The following is a 22,643-nucleotide window of genomic DNA, read 5'->3' on the forward strand; positions in this document are numbered from 1 at the left end:
CACCCCCTGTCTCCTCTCCTCACACTCTCTATTTTTTCTTCTTCGGTCATGAATTTTCGCCCATGGCGTAATCTCACTTGTTTCTAGCTTTCTTGTATCCTTTCCTCCGTTCTCTCTCCACATTACCTCTATTTCTCGTCTATTCCAACTACTTTTACAGTAGTCGCATATCTGCCCTACATGCACTCACCCTCCGTACTTATACATGACCCACACCCCCTCCCACCTTTACTCCCCCTCTACCCTCACATGAATGGCTATAAAAGCAGAGGGAAATTCATTAGATCTAAAAATAAGCATGTCTCTGTCTCAGTGCTCTTGCCATGTCGGGTCCCCCAAGGCTGCACTGTGTTATGGATGGGCCCTGTCTGTCTGCCTCTTCTGGGGTCCGTACACACACTCACAACACACACCACAGAATGCACACACTTTCCAAAGGACGCCCAGAATCAGTTATCACTTTTATTCTCCAGCTTTGTTACTGCTGACATCTACCCATGAGCCAATGTGGCCTTAGTCCCTTTCTGTGGGTTCACAACAATGGGAATGGGGCTCAGAACTCAGGAGCAATAAGGTGCCCTCTCCCATTATCCAACTCCTCGGTCTGAACACATCTCTCCTGCACTACACATCTACGTCATCTACTATTACAATACACTTGGAAGAAGCACACACATAAACATGCCTGCAAACAAACCCACTCCAGTGACAATCCACCATAACAAATCTACCGTACTATACTTAACTGCCTCTCTGCCCCACTACTGACTTATCAAAGCTGAAATTTGCAGTGCTTTTTGGAGATAGTGTGTACACAATAAGACATCGGCAATCCATGTTTATGGATGAATAACGGGAATCAACACAGGTAACAAATTTTTGACATTTACAAAAGCAAAATGACTTTTTTTTTTATTTTTTAATTTTACTTAGAAATGATGTAATTTACTCAGAAATGACACTTTCTTCCTGTTGCATATTCTGTCCTGAATAGGGATCAGGACAGATTATTATGTATTTCATCAAGCATAATGACTGATTTAGTCATCAGGTGTTAACCTTGGGGGGTAAAGAATTATGGGGGATGTGTACTAACTATTGTGTGTGTGTATTTGTGGCAATGTTTACAGAGCGACGGCGCGGCAGGGTGAAAACAGGCTCTCCATTCAGCTCAGCTCGTTTGCGGAGCAGTACAGTGCTCTACCACATCTCTGGTCACCTCCACAGCAGAGAGAAGGGCAAGATTAAACTCAACAAGGTATCATCGGTCACTTCAAACAACAGTGCAGGATGTAACATGATGTACGGGCTTTCAAAACATGTAAAACATGGGAAGTGAGACTATAACTCCTCTTATTAAAGCCCAGAAGTCAAAATCAAAGGACAAGGAGCTGAAGAGAAATATTGTCTCTAGGTGGAGAGGGGCTTTGCAATAAACAAAACTCTCCAGTAAACACTTTGTTGCTATAGCTGATGCTCTGTATCACAGATTACTGTGAACAAGAGCATCAGTTATTTATAGCATCAATTTGGCCCTTGTTGATTTACTCAGGAGCAGTCTACTTTGTCAAAGATCTTTGCTACTGTAAGAAAAACAGAGATTACATTTGGCTACAGAACAAATGTAAAAAAATTTCATGTTTTAAAGACATACTGGGTCCAGTTAGTGAGCTAGTGTTACTGTGATGTTCCTGGCTCTCACTAACCTTAAGTACTAAGTTTTAAGACAAGCAAAAGCTTAAACCTGCATTAACTGATTAGCAAGAGGCTCTAAACACAACATAGGCACATTATCACCTATTTAGTTCACATAGCAGCAAGTTGTCTATTTACACATCCAAAAGACACAAAGCAACATAAACATTAATTTAGAGTTTCATTTTTGTCCAGTTGATAAATGTAATAAGTCCTATAATCACTCTTAAAAAACCGCTGCAATTAAAATCAAGGTTTTAACCTTGTTAACATGTCATCTGTTTATTATATGATACAAGACATATCATGAGTGAAATAAGCAGTCAGCGCCATGGCTGAGTATATCCACTTTGTACAAATGAGTCTCAAAAACAAAAAAAAAACGGATTCAGACAGCCTGGGTTTTGTCACATACCTAAGGAACCAATCCCGTCCACTTGCGGCGTGAGGCCAAGCAAAGCAATGAAACGTGGGTCATCGGAGGTGAGTGGCTGGGGGTTGAGTGTAGATAGAGACCAGGCCAATTTGCATATTCATAGATCTGCCACTACTAAATAAGACAATAGTTTAAAGTTACATCCAAGCCTTTTTAAGGCCATGGCGGGAGTTGTGGTCAGCAAGTGACGTTAACAATTGATTAGTACATTTTCTGTGATTGAACAGCATTATTTACCTTTTTTTCCTTTTTTTATTTACAGCCCTAATGTAGAACTGAATATTAGAACTGGACAGTTATGGTCCAGTTCTCTGTTAAATTGCTAAATTGTTAAACATAATTTTGCTACCTGTCTTATAACCCCAATTGAACACAACTCAACTACAAGTTTAAGCAACCAAGTCATCACAGAAAATGTTCAGCGATTGTTAAGCTATCACTTTGAAAGTTACAGAGCAGTTTTTCCTGGATGATAACAGTGTATTACCTGGGATTTTATCTGACATTGGACCAGGATTGCCTTATATAAAGAAACTTTCATGTACTGGCCTCATCTTGGTTTAGCCTTGGGTGCATCAATGTAGAATTTCTTCACTGCGCATACAGCATGGGTGATTGGACTGTCAAAACAAAGTAGGCCTAAGTGGATGTAACAGGTTTTTGCTACTCTTATCACATCTGTTCTCTTATCCTGTCTTGTCCAGAATGTGTTTGGGGATCCACCGGCTCTACCAGAGTACAAGGTAGCAGATGCCAAGAAGTCCAAATTCATCTTACTGCACTACAGCACATTCAAGGCCGGTTGGGATTGGTTGATTCTGCTTGCCACATTCTACGTTGCTGTGACGGTGCCCTACAACGTTTGTTTCATCGGTGATGATGATGACCTGACCCGCAGCACGACTGTCAGTGACATCGCAGTGGAGATACTCTTCATCATAGGTTTGTTGTATAGTAGGTGGAAGCGGATGCAATTAGGATTTCTGTGACACTGATCAATAGCAAAGAAAATATAAAAGTGAAACTAAATCTCTACTAATTGATCTAAATTAAGTCAAATTTTATGTACATGTAAAGTGAATTCTTGAGACATAAAACCAGCATGTGGAACGACCAAACTTCCAACTCTGTTTTTGTTTGTCTTTCTATTTTCCTGTCAGATATTGTTTTCAATTTTCGCACCACTTATGTCAGCAAGTCGGGCCAAGTGATCTTTGATGCTCGACAGATCTGCATCCACTACCTGACCACATGGTTTATCATCGACCTGGTGGCTGCATTGCCCTTTGATCTGCTCTATGCCTTCAAAGTCAGCGTGGTGAGTAGCCATTGGCTTGTTTCTTAACTTGTCCCCCGAGGTTTAATATAGAACATGATCAATGATCTACTGTACATTCACATTGTAAATTGTTGGTTGGGGGGGGGGGTTTGTCACTCATGCTATTGACTGCCAAGAAATCTTTAATATAGAATGTAACTTTTAATGATCAAATAGAAATGTTAGGTCCAAACAAAAATTTTTTTTAAATCTAATACTAAAATATGATAATTATGAGAAAAGTTTAAAAAAAAAAAACAGAAAATGAAGATGAAGAAAATAAAAAGAGACATGGAAGGAAGAAAAAAAGAATTAAAAAAAAAGAAACTATAGGTACAAACTAATAGAACATGACTTTGAATACTATTGTATACTATTGATTATCCAGTAGCGGAAGCCCAGTGTGTAATCCTGTCACCACAGTGGTGCATTGTGAAAGTGCAGCACCTCCAGCACATTTGACTTTTCATAAGAATAGATCCCACGGATTGTTTCCAGCGATGCTCCAGTGCCTCTTTGATTCTGTGTATTGATTCTACATACTGTACAAGTGCTGAGAAAACAATCAAACCTGTATCATTAAACCTTTTTTCTGTTCTGCTTGAGTCAAATACATTGCCCCCTTAAGAATAGTTGAGTGGAGGAGGAAAAAGAGATCTGGAGCAATTAGGTAGACCGTCCTGTCTTGTCTCTGTCTGAATGATATCACCCACTGGAAGCACTACACTATAGGGGGGTTTTGATATGGTTGCATATGGAAGTTTTTGCTTTCTGGCTTCTAATTTAGGGAACAAGATGCTTTGACTGTTCTTTATGCTGCACTCAGCCACTTTTATTTGAATCAAAAGCACAGTTTACAGTATGGGATGGATGCATAGTTGGGCCCATTTTAAGAGGACTGCGAAAGAAAAATGAAGGGTAAACAAAGAAGGGATGCAGGTAAAGTGTTATAATAATAATTAAAAAAGCAAAATTAAAAGGAGGAGCTTTTGTAAAGAAAGCTGTGTGAGCACAAAAGGTGGTGTTTTATACTGTGAAGGGGAGGGGTGGCAGAGGGATGGGTGCAGCAGCAGGCAGCTCCAGGCGAAGTCTGTTTGGTTCCAGACTCTATTAATGGAAATACCACACGCTATTAGTAGGTCGGGATTTGGGTGTAGGGCTACTGGGCCACAAGTTCCCCTGCTGCCAACAGGGAGAGCAGGAATGGCCGGTAATTGCTGAGCATTCTGTGTGATGTCCCCTCTAAGGATGGAGCATTCAGACTGATGTCTCCTTTGAGGACTTTTAACAAAATGAGCCACAGGGCCTCAGCAGTGCCCCTCCCTGGTGTTCTCCTTTCTTTGCTTTTGTCGTATGTCTCTGTTGTTTCGGCTTTTTTGGCTTGTTTGATAGTCTGTCAAGTGTCTATATTTGAACTTGACTCTTCTTTTCTTTTCAATTTTTCTTGTTACTGTTGTACTTTATTCCTTTTCTTTTATAGTTCGTGCAATACTTTTATGTGCTTTATTTCCTTTATATTTTCCTATTTCTCACGATCATCCCCTCTATACTTGACTATCACCTGTTTTCAGGTTTATTCCTCCTTTTATGAACTGCTGTACATTTAGAAAAGTCCCGCAAAAATGGGTGAAAGGATCATCTCAACAAAAATTTAACTTTAACACTTTACATTAATTGTGTTTTGTTTATGGTGCTTAAGTAGTTTTTCAGGGACAATTCCACTGAAAAACAAAAAAAGGGTGCTGAAAAACTACTGACATTGTCACTGTGTATCACTGCACCTCTTGTTTGCTAATAAAATGTGAAATGTGCTAAACTGAACTGACTGACCATCCATCATTCATATTTTGAAAAAGTTAATATCAAAAGTTATCTTTCTCATTAGTAAGATGATGACACGAACACAAGTCACTGTTGGTGATAGCATCTTTACACCAGAGCTAATGACAGCAAATTGTTATTAATACTTTGCTGCTACAGTTATTATTAAAACTCCTGGGCTACTATGTTTCTCGGGCCTTGAGGCCTAGAGAATATTGGAGAACAGCGTTATTCCTGGTTGTTGGCCCAATACTGCTGCATCAATAAAATAAATAAAAATGAATGGGGCCAGTCAGCCTGTTTTGATTGGCTTGTAGGGCTAAAGGCGTGGCCACAGGGGGAGAACTAATGAACACTTCTGTAAAGTTATAGTCTCATGTGCACAAATACTGCCTTTAAAAGCAGAAGGAAAGTAAGCATTCAGGCTAATGAATGTAAATTTCACACCTGATGAGCAGAGGCAATGAAAATGCAAATGGCAGGGATGAGATGGAAGTGGAAGAGGGAAAAGTTAAAGGAGAAAGTGGCAGGAGACGTGTATGCATTATTGAGTATATTATATTGCTTACTGCTCATGCTGCTGGAGGAGAATGGGATGTGCTGCAGCCTGCTCTCTCCATAGGTGGGATGTGGGGTGGTGATAGATGATGGAGTGGAGATAGAGCTTTTCCCCAGGGCTCGGTAGGAGGCTTCATTACCCCTTGTGCTACACCGGTTCTCTATTTCTCACAGCAAGAGTGTGGAAAAACTACGATAAAACATACTGGAAGCACATGCAGGAGCAGCTCTGATAAGGACTGTCCACACATCTCCTGTTCTTACTGTAACTTGGAATAACACCCTGATCTTGAAATTGTTTTTCTCTTACATACACACACACACACACACACACACACACACACACACACACACACACACACACACACACACACACACACACACACACACACACACACACACACTTTCACATTTTCTCTCTCCTCTTTTATCATCTTTCCTTTGCTGCTTATGTCCCACATCCTCCATCTCTCTCCTTCTACTTATTTGGTATTACAATATATATAACATTTCTATGGAATTTCTGTCCCACTTTGTCAGCCCCCCCCCCACACACACACACACACACACACACACACACACACATACACACACAATACACAAATGCACAGAACAACATACATCCAAAAAGAAAGGTTACAAATATCCTCCTTGTCCTACATCTTTCTAAATGGTATATGGTAGTGTGCGTGTGTATATATCTCCAGTGGGGATACATGGCAAGTCCCAAATAATAGACTGTTGCTGGAGATTGCCTGAGGAACAGGAGCACAATGGATGACATTCACATCACAGCTACAGCACATGAGTGTGTGAACGGTGTGAAAGGAGCCTCACACTGTGCGCGTAAGTCAGAAGAGGGAGGCAGAAGCCTTGTTGCAAAAGTAGTTTAATTTGGGAAGGACTGATGGAGTGAAAGAGCAAAGAGTGAGAAAAGACAGAAAATAAAGAAAGCTGGAGAAGATTGCTGATTGCTCTGATTAGTAGTTTTATATTCATGGATCTTTCATCAGGAAATATTCATATATATAATTTTGTTGATGTGTTTACAAGCATTTGTCACGTTCTAATAATAGAATATGAGAGCATTTGCGAAGCCTCTAATGTAAGAGAAGCATGGTTAAGAGCTTTTTGTCACTTCAAGCAGTGCTGTGCATTAGAATGTGTGTGGTTATTAAGTTGGTTTATTAAAGGGAGACGATTGCATTCTGCTCTTCAGTTTCATGGTTGCTGTATCACTCTGTGTCTGTCCGTCTGACTCTGCCCCCATCAGAACACAAAAAAAACACAAGAAATGAAAAGGGGGTTATGAAGTTGTGGTACCTGATCACCGCTTAGAAAAGGGATGAAGCACGTGTTGCCTTCAGGAGCTGTATCTGTGGAGAGAGGTGATGATGGTGTGGTGCTGATATATAGTGATGACAAGGGTGTGTGTGTTTCTGTAGTACATGGAGACAATTCCCATGTAGGTTTATCACATGGTAACCGTGTTTAGGAAATGCCCTTTATAACAAAAATGTCTGCATCTGCATCATGAAAAATAAACTCACCTTGGGGCCTTGCCCTTTATCCCCAGGTGTCTGTGGTCCACCTGTTAAAAACGGTACGTCTGCTCCGTTTGCTGCGGCTGCTCCAGAAGATGGACCGCTACTCGCAGCACAGCACGGTGGTCCTCACCCTGCTGATGTCTATGTTCGCCCTGCTGGCCCACTGGATGGCCTGCATCTGGTATGTCATCGGCAAGATGGAGATGGAGTCCAACACCTACAACTGGGAGATCGGTGAGCACTGGGGAAATGGTGCCAAGTAGTGCCCTTAAATCCAAAAAGACCTCCCAACTCCCTTTCTGTTGTTGCTTTAAAACTAAGTGGAGGTAGTGAGTTCCATATCATTACTTTCAGCTCACTGGGTGGGCTACTGGGCACTGTACCAAATTCAGGAGGTCTTCAGGCGCTGTTGCAGCTGGGATTAGTGTTACTGGGGAATGTAATATGATATGATAAGTGTATGTGCGTATTTTCACACCCCTTTAGTATTCTTGTGGCATTATGTGATTTCCCTAACTTTACTGCTTATTGCTTTGATATAGAATATGATATTATGTCTTTGTGTACATTACAGGTAATAACACTGTGGCGATTCCGATATAGTAAATAAAACTCTTTGATATTATCATTTTACCTCTGAGTGTCCCAAAAGAAACTTGAATTTATTATCCTGCCAAATTTTGACAATTAATGCAACTACAAGGCCTACCTCTGTAAAATTAACCAAGTTTGAACAGGGATTTAGTTGGTGGGATAAAAAATGAGAAGGAAAATCAGTGACGAGTTCTCTTCATAGTAAAATGAATAAGAAAAATCAAACCTTAAAAGTGACTGTTACAACAGCCATACACGCTGTGTTCTATGAGGGAGTGGGACATTAAAACGTTAGTCCTGAAGGAAATACAACAAAAGCGTGAAAGTAAATAACTACCACGTGACTACTAGCTGCTGCTCCCTGCTGCTGTGGTGACGGTTGAGTAGCGTGTGAAATGGGCCTGTAGTGGGTCATTGTCCACTTTGTTACAAGATGCTAATAGAACGTGAGAAATTGTATCATTACACACTGGGTGGGGACGGGAGGTACTGAAAACCAATCACAGATTGGGCTTTTAAATTATTAAGAATATGAGAATGCTTTGGTAGGACAGTGGATGTTTGGGGGAGACTAGGTGGGGTACACAAGTGAGGCCATTTGAGAATATACAATATGTACAGACAGTTGGGCTGTTGATGCTAATGTAATCGTTTGTGTGTTTTGTTTTTTTATGAGTTGAGCAGTGAGGCCAGATGAAGTGTTTTCATTTTATCTACATCATTCATTTTATCTTATCTACATCTATCTATCTATCTACAAATCCCACATGTATTTTATGTAGGAGACTCATCTTCCTTTTCTTTTGACTGCTCTTAGCTTTTTGTGTCCACATTTCATTTCTGACTTATGTCAACTATTACATTACGTGTGGAGCTTGGTAAACGTGTCAATACTCTGGTGCACTGCAGTTTCGTTGCTCTTTATTTCCAATTCAACAGTGGTTCTGAAACACTTGATGCATGAAAGCTGCAGTTTTTTTCAACAAGTAGGATTTGCTATTCACTTGTGTTTTTTCATGGTCCTCCTACATACAACTAGGATCAAATTCATCTAGCATAATGAAGCACTTTACACAACTATCGATGCATTGTTTGGTGCTAAAGCACTGCACTAATATGACAGTTCTCATAGATCAGTTGAGAAGACAGCACATGCAGGTTGGTTTGAAGGACGTAATATTGAATTGAGAGCTCTTTCCCAATAACTATGTTATGGACTCATAATGCTGTCATATTACGTGGGTGTTTGCAGGCCATAGACACTGCTGCATATTTTTCTGGGTCTCTTAATGTTTTGGTAAAGAATGTATTTTGGCAGCTAAATTGAGTTTATCAGTTGTGTGCGTGTGTGTGCATGCGGGTGCTTGTGTGTGTTGTAAAACTGACTGAGCGAATGGCATGATTCTTCTCATAATTAAGGATGGAGCCCCCAGGCTTCCCCCTCAGCCTCCAGGTCCCTCATATAATGAGCCCCCCTGGGCTGATTTCTGGTCAGTATTGATGAGCAGCAGTGCTTGTAGTTACCTTGCCCTGGTGTCTTCATAACTGGTTCTAGGTCAGCATTGACTGGGTCATGAGAACGATGCAGATTTCTCTTCACCAATTACCGCATTTCAGTGTCATAAAATAACAGGTCAGTACATGAGGCAGGATTAATGTGTTGTATACCAATTATGTGTTTCTGATGCTGAACCGAGTGTTGAAGTCAGGCAGCTATGAGAGGCTTCCATCCAATTACCATTCATCAGTGTCTGCAGGAGACTCTCCTGGGATCAGCTGCGTGATCCGTTCTGGTTCCCAAGCATCTGATCTGTTTCTACAGTTAAATCCATTGTTCTGGCTATAGCATTGAGGGGACTGCTGCTTACCACAGTTTCCAGGGCCTACTGCTGTCGGTTTTGTCTGCGTCAACATGCTTCACTGCACAGAGTTTTAATTAACCATTGCAGCTCTTTATATTTAAATAATAATTCTGTGCAATCACACAGTGCATTTATGGTGATAACATCTAGTTCCCTCAGAATATGAGAAGAAAAGTGTAAATATTCTAAATTTTGTAAAAGACTTCATTCTTTTACCCGAGATGCTGCTGAGGACAGGGTTTCTTGAACATTGTTTTCAAAAATTTGCCTCTTAATGACCATGTTGTAGTGAAATATAGAGTTAGTGTTACTATTTTGGAAAACACAATGAAAGTGCATTTTTTACTAGCCCTAACCATCCATTTGTCCTTTCATCCTTTCATCATCAATATCCCCACCCTCACCATTTAAATCCAGGGTGGCTCCATGAGCTGGGGAAGCGCCTGGAGTCGCCGTACTATACCATAGGAGGTGTTAATGGGACCGGCAGTGGTCCATCCATCCGGAGCGTCTACATCGCTTCACTCTACTTCACCCTCAGCAGTCTGACCAGCGTGGGCTTTGGCAACGTGTCGGCCAACACTGATGCCGAAAAGATCTTCTCTATTTGTGTGATGCTTATAGGAGGTACACAGAACACAAACATCAATGATCACCTGTATGTAAAATATTCTAAAAAACTGATTTTTTTGGACCACATGCTTTGCAGTGACCCATGATATGTGTTTTCGCCTGCACTCCCTCTTCTTCTGAAAATATTAATTTTCTGCCATGGCTGGTCACTTGTTGTACATAAAGGACAAGTGTAACTGTGGCTAAAGAAAGCATGCACATATTAATATGCACTCAGTTTCATTATAATGCATCGGCAAGTACAATGTACATTAAAGAGTCCTTTGCAGGATGGTCTGATCCAGTTGAAACTGGATTGTTACACTAGGTTTGTGTTTTGGGGATGAAGAGAGGTCACCGTGGCAGGGTTTTCCCTGTGGACAGTCCTCACTGTGGTTCGGCTAAATGTCCCTGACTGCCTGGGGGCAGTAGCAGGCACAGACACACGGCACACATACGCATGCTTGCACACTTACACGCATCCACACTGTCCCTTGTGTGTTAACGCAAAATGAAAACTAAGACAAAGCACCTGTTCATATTTATGGCAGACCATAGGATAAATGCGTCACAGTTTGAGTTTGTGGAAGAAATGGGATCATGGCCTTATTAGAATGAATTATAGCAAACCCCCTTTATCCTGCTATACAGAATGGTAAATGGACTGTACATATATAGTGGTTTTGTAGTGTTATTGAACACTCAAAGCGCTTTACACTTCATGCCACATTCACCCATTCACACACACATTCATACAGCACTTTTCTATACATACACACACACACTCACACACACTGATGATACATCGGAGGCAATATTGGGGCTCAGTAGCTTGCCCAAGGACACTTCGACCCGGAGGAGCCAGGGATCGTTAGTGGACGACCTGCTCCACCTGCTGAGCCACAGCTGCCGCAGAGTATAAAGAAGAAAAATTTGATCTAGATAAACTTTTTAAAACAGTTTTCAATGCTGTCTTCAGTCTCTCAATGCCTTTTTTCATCAATGGCACATGTCAGAAACAGTAGTCAGTGCCACAACAGTCACACTAGACATGTAGTCTGTGTGCGGTGCTTTCACGTCCCGAGGTGCGTGACACACCTCCGGCACAGCTGAAAACTGAATGAGATTAGGAGAATACATGATGTGTGGACATATAAAGGGCAGGTATCTTCATTCCAATTAAATCAGCCCCTCTTAGTTCTGACACTAGAGATCCTTTCTGGGAGGTGCAGAGTTGCAGGACACTAATGTAAATATAATATTTGCTGGTTGACGGGATTTTCTGGGTCACATAAATTGACAGCGTGCGTTAAGATTCATGCTTCATCATATTTATGCACAGAACAGAAATATTTAATATGATTATGATTATTATTTGTTGCCACCGCGGAGATTTTTATCATTCTTGTAGGGATTTAATCAATCTAAAGGTGGGACCATCATACAGCCTACAAGCAGTTGTAAAAATCAGCGTTAAATGAGCACAAACTTGGCTTATTCCTGTTAAAATTGTGTTTTTGTTTAAATCTATCTCCCGGCAATGTGGCTACATGCATAATACAGTATACGGCCAGATTATGTGTGATTTAGGAGAGGTCTATTTGGTTGTGACGACATGAAAAGACAGAGAATGCAAATCCCAGTCATCCCATTAATGTTGAACTGCTCTCCACTGTTAATGAAACAACCCTGGCTGTGTCGCTTTACGTTTACAATGAGATACACAAAAATATTACTCTGCTGGCGCCAAGCCTCTGCCGTTGTAATAGCATCCAAAAGGCTTTTTTTGTTTCGGTTACTTGTCTTGACAAATCATTGTTAGTCTGATATATTTCATTCTATTAATTCAATCTTATGCTCCATTATCTCTTTTTTCCCTAACTGTCCTTCGTCCCTTCCTCTCCTCCTCTTCCTCCTCTTCCATGCAGCACTGATGCATGCCTTGGTCTTTGGTAATGTGACAGCCATTATCCAGAGGATGTACTCACGCTGGTCCCAGTATCACACCAGAACCAAAGACCTCAAGGACTTCATACGCGTCCATCATCTGCCACAGAGCCTCAAGCAGCGAATGTTGGAGTATTTTCAGACAACCTGGTCAGTCAACAACGGCATCGACTGTAATGAGGTACAAAATGAGGGCAATCTGATTCAGTTTGAAGTGTTTTTGGGACTTATATTATGACATCCAAAAGCACAGCATATAGGGATCAACTCTTCATTTGAAAGATCACATAATATATTTCTTGCTCCTCACATATCGACCACATTTAAATTCATCATAACAATGGTAATACGATGGATACTACATAATCCCCCACATCGTCAGAAGATTTTGTTTTCCTCAGCACTGACTAACAAGGAGAGGACAGGGGGCAAGAACAAAAAATTAAGAAGTGACAGAGAAAGACATGACTTTTCTGTTTTACATGGTCATTTGTGGATGAGAAGATATTTTGCAACATTGAGATTCAGGGGTGTAAATCGTTGCAGACCCTTTTCTAGGCTGCTTGTAGTTTATGTCAAACTCATGTAACTTGCGAAGTTCAAGGAATGTAGAAATTTGAGATGTGGAGAATCTAGGCGACATGATTGCATGTCCATGTCAACACACATAGACTGGGGTATATTCACTCAAGCATTGTACTTAAGGACATTTTTTGATTTACTTGTGCCTTACTTGACTGTTTGTTTCAACTTTATGTTATTGCATTCTTCTATTTTGCTACTTTTTAAAGGGAAATATTGGACTTTTTGCGCCACTACATTGATTTGAGAGCTTTAGTTAACAGTTTCAAAAACTTGGTGTATAATATATATTTAATGCAGGACTCTGAATTGTAATTATTATTGTATTATTACACTGTTACTATTTTTACCTAAAGGACATAAATAATCTGAGTACTTCTTATACTGTTGTTCTAAGGAGACATTAGATATTAGTGGAGTATGTAATGTTGATGATCTTGGAATTTAAGTTTATGTTATGGTGACACCTATTGCAGGTTGTGCCAGACAGAAAAGTCAGCTAAATGCCAGAAATCAAAAACTGGAGACAGGTGGAGACAGAGCTGAGTTTGCCAATGTGGCATAAGGACAGCTTAGAGAAAACACAAACAGAAAAGGTTGGTGAACAGCACCTTTTCTTGACAAGCCCAGGGAAACAGAGACAACCAGTCAGTAGTCTAATAGCAGCTCATCCCCCCAGGCTGTCAATGCCTGCAAGACAGCTGTCAGAGCCCATACCAGCGCTTAGATGGAATGATGATGATGAATCCCAGACAGATGAATTATAGATGGGCCTGTTGATTAAACTCAGCCTGGCTCTGATGACTCATTGATTGACTCTGTGTGATGGTCAGCTCCAGATCTTTGTCCTGACAAGGAGACAGGCAAATAAATTACATGCAGTTTTTTGATATTTTCAAACAGCGTCAGGGATATTCCCGATTGTATTTGTGTGTTTATGTTGCGCGCAGCAATTGTGTATATTGTGTTGATTTATACAGTAGTCTATAGGTAATATTAGTTATTCATTATGTATTTTATCACATTAGGCAGATGTTTCTTCTGAGGGTCCATCAATAAGTTGATATCAGTGTTGTAGACTAGTTCTTAGATGTATTATATTCACCATCACACAGAAAACTAAACACACTATTTTTGTTTATTGACTGACTGGTAATTAAGTGTTACATATATAATAATTCTCTGAATATTTTTGGAGTTGGTTCTCCATCTGTTCTACAAATTTTAAAACCCTCTGAGGCAAACTATTGATTTTGGGCTATGCAAATAAACTTCACTTGACTTGACATTAATGTTTCCTGTAGTACAATAGCTTAAGAATCAAATCAAAGGAAACCAAGGCTAGGAATTTGATGAGATATTTAAGTTTAATGAGATATTTTCGCAGCTGACATGCTCTCTCTCACTCTTGCCTGCCTCCTCCTCTCTCTCTCTCTCTCTCTCTCTCTCTCTCTCTCTCACGCTCGCTGTCTCATTCTCCGATTTACTCCCCCGCATCATCTCCACAGCTGCTGAAGGACTTCCCGGACGAGCTGCGATCTGACATCACCATGCACCTTAACAAGGAGATCCTGGAGCTGTCGTTGTTTGCCTCTGCCAGTCGTGGCTGCCTGCGCTCCCTGTCTCTGCACATCAAGACCTCCTTCTGCGCTCCGGGGGAGTATCTCCTCCGACAGGGTGACGCACTCCAGGCCATCTTCTTTGTCTGCTCGGGGTCCATGGAGGTTCTGAAAGATGGCATGGTGCTAGCCATCCTGGGTACGATAATGGGATGAGTAAAGGGGTTGGTCGTGAGAAGACAGAACCAAAAATCCCTTTGTGCCATTTTTGTAGTTTTACAAAGAAACTCCCCGCAGCAAGCTTCATAATAAAGCTCTGTGCAGTTCATTGTGATAAAGCTGGGTCCTGTAAATAAGCTTATTGTTTAGAAATGGTAATATTACAGTTTCCTTAAGGCTACAGCTCATTCTCGTTAAAAAAAAAAATCAACTCTCGTTAGAGGCCTTTTTTTAAACAATATGTTCTAGCAGTCAGAACCAAAGAATGACTTGGCTATAGCTGGGGATATAGAATGGGGGAGCTGGATTCTTAATTTTCAAAGCTTTGCTTGATGTTGGTGACATAACAGTTGTAATAAATTTTGGCTGGTCCAGTGAATTTGAGCAGAGCTGATAGGCAGATGTTGAAGCAGACACTTACATTCGGCCACTGCTAACTGTATTGAATTAGTAACCAGTTATCCATTCAGGGCAATCCATGATTGTGCGATTCCATTAGGTTAAACTACCGCAGTCCAGTGATGTCCAGCTTAGTACGGTCAAGTCTATTCTATAGCATTGTAATTCAGTCCTGTCTATGTTAATCTGTGCTGTCCAGTTCAGCCCAGCTCATTTCATCAGTCCAATTCACTAGGGTCAGGTTATTTCAGTTCCATCTAGTCTAGGGCAGTTAAGCACTGTCCAGCCCTGTCCCTTGTAAGTATTTTAAATCAGTCTGTATATGGCACCCAGGCCAAATTTGTATGTTTTTTTATTTGCAGTTATAAATTAATGTTTGATTTGCTGAGGTAGCAATTAATTACAACATCAGCTGCCAGCATTGCTCCCTGTACATTCTACATCAGAAACAGAATGATTAAAAAGTGGAGGGGGGGGGCCTGAAAACAGCAATTCCACAAAACTAACATGTAGTGATGCTAAAAAAGAAATTGGCTACTCATTAATAAAGGAGGAAGATTCCAAAAAATTTGCTAAATCTTCAATACAGCTCAAACAAAGAAAAGATATTTGGTGGGTTTTTTTATAAATTATAATAATTATTATTATTTTTATAGACACTGTTGTGCTACTAATGCAGTTCTAATTAAAGGTAAAATTGATTAACTTATATAAGAGGACTTATATAACTTATATAAAGAAAATTCTGCTTGTTGTAAAAAAAAAAAAACAGCCATCACAACCAGTGACAGACCACCTCTGGAGAGCAAACTGACCCAGAAGTGGTCCAGAAGATTTGTAGTCCACAGCAGGTCGAAAGTGTAGATGGTATTTGTTTGACTGTTGTCTTCGACATTCAACAATGAAATGTATATAGACACACTTATTTTTCTGGTATCTTTTTGTAAAAAAGTCACTTGCTGAAATGGTTTTGGAACTAATTCAGTGGAGCTCAGATGGACAGATGGTTATTTTCTTTCGTCACCATCACATTTCTTTCAATAGATCTGCACAAATTTGCACCTGCTTGTGAGTGCTGGAGAATTTCCTAAGCAAAATGCTGGGAAATGCTCACAAACTGTGTGAACTGTGTGTAAGTTTGGATCTATGGTGAAAATCACTATCGATATCATTCACGTCTCAGTGTGTAGAATAAATCTGAAAGAAGATAGAAACAGAGCTCAGTCTATCTGTATTCCCAATCACGCACATCTGCCGTGTAACACAACCTCTTGTCCTGAGTGACCTTAATGACTTTTTCTTTCTGACCTTCATGACACAGAGTTATGTGTATGTGCCAGGAAAATGTGTGTGAGTGAGTCAGTAAGAGAAGCGAGTTAAAGATCTGAATCTAAAACTTCATCCATCACTTTGGCGCGGTACTTAAAATTTCTGTGATTTTTGTGTTTATGTGTGTGTGAGTGTGTGTGTGTGTGTGTGTGTGTGTGTGTGTGTGTGTGTGTGTGTGTGTGTGTGTGTGTGTGTGTGTGTGTGTGTGTGTGTGTCTACCTGTTGTTTGTCTCAGAACCTGCATGCAAACAGTCCTCCTGAGGAAAGTTTGTGTGTGCTTGGGCATGTGTGTACTGAGTAGGTGGAATTGTTTACTGAGGCACAGAAAGGCATGTGTGTGCGCGCGTGGGTGGGTGGGTGCATATGCGTGTGTAGGCTTGACAGGCGGAGAGCATTGGTTCTCTGCTTGCCTGCTGACTGTGCAGAAGGTCAGGCTGACATTGAGTGTCTGACTGAAGGAGAAAAAAGCTCCCCTCGCTCTATTTCTCTTTCTACGTGTGTCTCTCTCCATCCCCTTCTTCCTTGTCACAGCACAAGTCTGCAGCAACAGCTCCGTACCACGTAATAGAAAATGGGAGATTGTGAGAGACCATGGTGAGAGGAAGAGAGCATGAGGAGAAAGTGAGGTTGATGGACAGAAGAAAGAAAGAGAATGTGTTTGGTTGAAGATCTGAAACAACAGCTGAGCAGGGGGGAATAAAGGACAGAAGAAAATAAAATGGAGATATGGAGAAATGGAAAGATGAAAAGATGGAATGAAAACAGGGAAAAAAGGCAAAAACGCCGATAGGAAGAAGGAAAAAAGGGATGAGAGGAAAAGAAGGGAACAAGTTGTAAGAAGGAAGGAAGGAAACAGGGAAAAAGGAAGAAATTAAGAAATATTGATAGGAAGGGAAAAGTGGTGGAGGGGGGCACCAAAAACAGAAGGGAGGAAGAAAAGACGGAAAGAAAACAGGTTAAAAATAAAGAAGGAGTAAAGGAATACAGGAATGGAGGTAGAAAAAAATATGGAAGAAGAAAAAAGAAGGAAGGGAGCAGGGAAGATGGAAAATAGGAATCAAATAAGGAAGGAGGAAAGTAATGAAAACAGAGATGAGGAACATAAGAGAGGACAGAAAACACAAAGAAGGAAATGTAGGAAAGTTGACGAGGATGAAAAAAGGAAGGAAAACAGAAGAAAACAGGAATAATGGGAAAAGAGAAGGAAAGAAACTGAACAGAGAGGGGAAGAGAAAGAAAAGAGGCAGCAAGAAGAAACTGAAAGACAACAGAGAGGACAGAGAGGAGAAATACAGACAGGGTGGCAGATAATAGGAAGGAGAAGACAATGACGAAGGGTTTTTATATAGCAGGAATGAGAAATCTAGGAACAGAAAGAGTGAAAGAGAGAGGGAGGGAGAGAAGTAATGGCTGAAATAATGAGGCGAAGGAGTGGACTGAGAAAGAGTCAGAGAGGAGGAGAGTAAGAACAGTCACGACTGCTGCTCCATCAGCTGCGGCTCAGTCGCACAGCGTTCACAGTTCACAATGACCATAATGAATATTTTATCACTGCTTAAGGGATATTAACACTAACGGGGTACTTAGCTTTGTCCTGTATGTATCAAATGAACAGGAAACAGCTGTCAGAGCCGCTTCACTCAAATCCTAAAGTTTAATAAAGGCGGTGAGAATGATTATGTTTCATAAATAATAACCACAGACTATAAACTGTGCTGCTCTGTTTATTCGCTGTCTCTTTAAACTTGTTGCTGTTTGGCATTACTGAGTCGTTAGTGATTAGCTTTCAAACTATCTCAAGCTTCATCTCCTCTGTTTAATAAAGTTCTCACTTTGTGGTCTAAAAAGTCAATGCATTCACAGATGACCGGTTGTGCTCTTAACTTTTTAATTCTAACATCCCCTGACAAGTAAGTGGCAGCATTTAATTAGCAAGAGATGTTGTCTTGCTGGCCTTTGGTTTGAGGTCTGGTGAGAGGAGCTGCAAGAGGTAGATGAAGCAGAGTTGCCAACAGCCACAGTTGGCAAAAGCCTAAATTACAGTGATGTTAAAAGAAGGTGAAATGACAGTTTTGATGCCAGTTTAACTCCCTCGTGTTGGCCTCAGTTGTGGCTCCCCGGACCTGGTTAAAAGACACAGATTCAAACCACACTTTCAATCATAGTGGTCAGAGGATAACTAAATTAGTAATGGTAGCTTTTGCTGTTAGCTGTCTTGATAGAAAGTGACAGATCTTTGACCTTCTTTAGTCACAACTTATGACTTACAATTTCTGTTTTTTGCTTTGTGACTCCAGAGTGAGATCAGAGTGCAGAGTCAAATGCAGAACAGCACCTCTGGAGATGGTAGGAACTAGCTTACAGACTCATTAGCAGCACAGATGCTTGCTGACATGAGGGCTTGAAAATACACAGGTGGTCTTCCTAATGCCTCGGCATCACACTCCCTCCTCTTCAATCAATGGAAGATCTGATGTTGCAGCGTTTGAATTAGAGACTCTACAGTCAGCATCTTCGAGCCCTTTTACCAGCGTGTAAACATTATGCTGTGACCCTGTTTCTCACCCCCTGCATCCATATCTCTCTGTGAGCAGGTAAAGGTGACCTGATTGGGGCGAACCTGTCCTTAGACGACCGGGTGATAAAAACCAATGCGGACGTGAAAGCCCTGACCTATTGTGACCTGCAGTGTATCAACCTGAGGGGGCTGTATGAGGTGTTGGACCTTTACCCTGAATACTCCTACAACTTCGTCCAGGACATCCAACAGGACCTCACGTACAACCTGAGGGAGGGACATGAGACACACGTGAGTCCATCCAAATTTGTTTTGAAGTCCCCCCGCAGGAAAATGTGGGTTTTTTTATGGTAGTTTTGGATGTTTCAATTTCATTGTGCAGACTGATATACAGTATGTGCAGAATTTGACATGAGAAGGCTGTTTTCACATTCATCTGCCGAAGGAGGAAAGTTTCTCTTTGCTCGCCTTAAATCTGAGTTTCACACTTGTGCATGTTATGATTTTGTGACATCAAAACTACTTTGTAAGCCAATTATGGTGCAATATAGCACTAACATATTTGTGATATGGAAACTTCCAGTGCAGCAGTAGACGTGCTTATAAGAATTTTCAACCAGACAATTTAACTTTTTTGTGGGAAACCATATCAGACACAAATCATCATTCAAAGCAATATATTTCTATATGTCTTACAACAGGAGGGGAGGGGATTTTTAAGAAATTTTCTCAGATCCTGATTTCATTTCAAATTTTTAGTAGCAGTTTTAAACCGACTTTCAACCCAATTCAAAGATCCCATGCACTCAAATGATAATGTTTCCTGCTCTTGTGATCAATGTTTCCATTAATGAAGTCTTCTCGTGATGTTGACAATTCACAGTAAGCTTCCAGTAATAGAAGGTGGAGAGCCAAATGGGAAGGAAGTGCAAATGATTGCACATCTATGTGTCTCAAAGGGACTAAAATAAGAACAATAAATGGTTGTACTCATGAGTGTTTGTACTTGAAATTGTACTTCTAAAATCATATTTTGCACTCAAATTTTTATATTGTTTTTTTTTCTGATTTTCCCTTTTGTTTCAATAGTGTAAATAAACCCATAAAACTTTCTGTATTTTTTTTTTTGTTTGTATTAAAAAAAATTTGAAATTTACTCGCCCTGAGTATAACTCACAGCAGTGCAGTGCAAGACAAGCACTTTATCCAGACTTGCCAGTTTCTCTTTATGATATATTAAGGTAATGTAATAATGTGTGAGAATGACTCATAGGTTGAGTGAGAGGAAAGAGGAAGCAAGAGGCGCTGGAGTTTGGAGGGACAGAATTGGACTTTGAGAACAGCTGGAAAAAGCAGGAGGGGAAAAGCTTTGAAATCAGAAATGTGTATGTGTGTTAGTGTGAGTTAGTGTGTGTGAGAGAGAGAAAGTGGGCAAAAATAGGCCTGGTACTTGGAGGAGCTCTGCTGCTGTAATTACAGTCAGGTGTTTCTGCCTCCCCTGCCCAAACACCATTGGCCCACTTCACACACACACACACACACACACACACACACACACACACACACACACACACACACACACACACACACACACACACACATATGCACATACTCACACTACCTGTGGCAGGGCTTTTAGGTGAAGCTAATGTGCGGAGTGCCAGCCCAAACCACAGAGGGAAGGAGGCAGGAGGTGTGTGGAAGGGTGTGTTTGTGGCTGAGATGTTGAGATTGCTGTTTGGACATTACTGTACTGTATATGAGCACATCATATTGTGTATCAGTGTATTAAGATGATTAATTTACCATCATTGCATCACCGCAAGCCATACGGTCATGTGTTATTTTCTTGCACTCACTTTAGAAAATAATTCACTGCTGAGCCTTTTGAAATAGCTTCTCTGGAAATTAAAGCTGAGAAAAGAAAAGCCACATCTTGATTGCTCTTCCCTGCAGTTCATTTACTGTGTATTTCTTCTCTGGCTCTCTTCCAGGTTAAGGCCAGACTGTCCACAACAGCTCTGGATACTCAGGTACCACAAGCACTGACACACACACAAACACCGAGTGAAAGGCAACATGCCCCACTTTGAGACAGGTACCATTAACTCAAAAGACTTGTCTGATGATACTCGTCCGCAATCAGTTTCAATCAGCCCACAACAGAAAACGATGATACAAAAATCAACGCATTCAACTGCAGATCAGTTTTTCTGGTCTATGAAAAGTCTGCAGGGTGAGACCAAGCAGTAGACCTCCATCTCTGATAATGGAGTCACTCACTCTTTTAGACTTAATGATTCTGATGAAGAATTTTTTTTTCCTTCGGTAGGGAGGTTGAGGGAGGGGAAAGATCAATTCTGCACAGAATGTGTTAGCAGTCATTAATTCTCCGCTAACCCAGAGTAGAGGGCAATTATATGCTCTACATGCTGTCAAGCTGCTCTTTCACTGTTGAGAATCTGCACAAATAACACAAATTTAATAATCTGTAGTCAAATATTTTTACAGCAAAATCCATTGGGCCGCGGGAGCCATTAACCTCACGCTGGTGTTGTTCTCCTCTGAGATAGTTGGGTCAGAGGCCGCTGATCAATAGGTTACTGTGGACCTTAATTCTGGTGTTACCTCACTGTATTCTCATTTTACAGTTGATCAGCGTCATAACATATTTCCCACAACTGCAGACCTTTGACAAAAGAGGACACAGGTTATTAAATAGATTTCAGAGTTCACTAATGTGAACAGAAAACTGTTGATCTGGCTTTTTGGTCAACGCTATCACTCTTAAATCCAGCTGACTCTTGTGGTCTTTGCATTTAAAATTCATTAGTACACATATACTTTATGTATTAATGACCCCTGTGTGTATTTCAGGGTCATGGTATTAACTGTAAAAATACAGGTTCAGCATCTTTAGAGGAGGCAGGAAAAAGAGGGGATGGCAGCATCTGCTGTGACACAGAATACACAGAATTGCTGGTTGTTAAATGGTTGGTTATGGTTATTAAATTTGTCATCACCAAGGCTGACGCTTCAGATTACATCAGCTCTCTGCTTTTTTCATAGTTACGTTATCTATAAAAGTTCTGTTAGTATCCACACTCCGAGACCATATTTGAAAATTTTCCCGAATTCACAGGTGAATATTGTTTTGTTGCTGCTTTCAACAATTCCTTTCATATTCCCAGTCAGGGGTGAGAAAGAACGGGCGAGTGGTTCAGGGTTATCCACCCATCATTGAGGATCAGGAAGAACGTGAAGTCAATGAGGATGAGGAGGAGGACGAGGCCACGTCTGTGTCTTTGTCATCGGAGCGCAACCGAGCAGTGAGCCTCGGGGATGCCGATGGGAAGTCTCTACTGAGCCAACCCAGCCAGAAGACCACGGGGCAGAGCTCCAAGAGGTCTCGGAGGAAGATCCAGGAAATTACTCTCACCACTTTAGACCCTTGCAACCTCAGCCCCAGGTGAGTTTGATCACCATTGATCTGTGTGTCTGCCTCAGTAGGCCTGCATCTCTGTGACTCTGTGTGTTATGTCTATTATTGTCATTCTTTAGCGCAGTGCATGTGGTACGAACTAGGGCTGAGTTAAAAGTGAGAAACAATATTTGTATGACCTTCCATTGTTTACTTTACTAAACGT

The 22,643-nt window shown here is 40.9% G+C and overlaps 1 protein-coding gene across 1 annotated transcript in view; it reads left to right on the forward strand.

Moving 5' to 3' along the window:
* Nucleotides 1-22,643, forward strand: part of kcnh8 (potassium voltage-gated channel, subfamily H (eag-related), member 8) — a 47,307-nt gene that overhangs the window by 17,734 nt on the left and 6,930 nt on the right. The window contains exons 4-13 of the mRNA XM_040121853.1: nt 1,131-1,258; nt 2,836-3,073; nt 3,292-3,449; nt 7,405-7,609; nt 10,249-10,458; nt 12,372-12,571; nt 14,481-14,730; nt 19,073-19,287; nt 20,991-21,029; nt 22,188-22,465. Coding sequence (XP_039977787.1) covers nt 1,131-1,258; nt 2,836-3,073; nt 3,292-3,449; nt 7,405-7,609; nt 10,249-10,458; nt 12,372-12,571; nt 14,481-14,730; nt 19,073-19,287; nt 20,991-21,029; nt 22,188-22,465 — 1,921 coding nt within the window. The remainder of the gene's footprint in view (nt 1-1,130; nt 1,259-2,835; nt 3,074-3,291; nt 3,450-7,404; nt 7,610-10,248; nt 10,459-12,371; nt 12,572-14,480; nt 14,731-19,072; nt 19,288-20,990; nt 21,030-22,187; nt 22,466-22,643) is intronic.

This window comes from Xiphias gladius, chromosome 24, assembly GCF_016859285.1.
Source record: "Xiphias gladius isolate SHS-SW01 ecotype Sanya breed wild chromosome 24, ASM1685928v1, whole genome shotgun sequence".
Classification (NCBI taxonomy): domain Eukaryota; kingdom Metazoa; phylum Chordata; class Actinopteri; order Istiophoriformes; family Xiphiidae; genus Xiphias; species Xiphias gladius.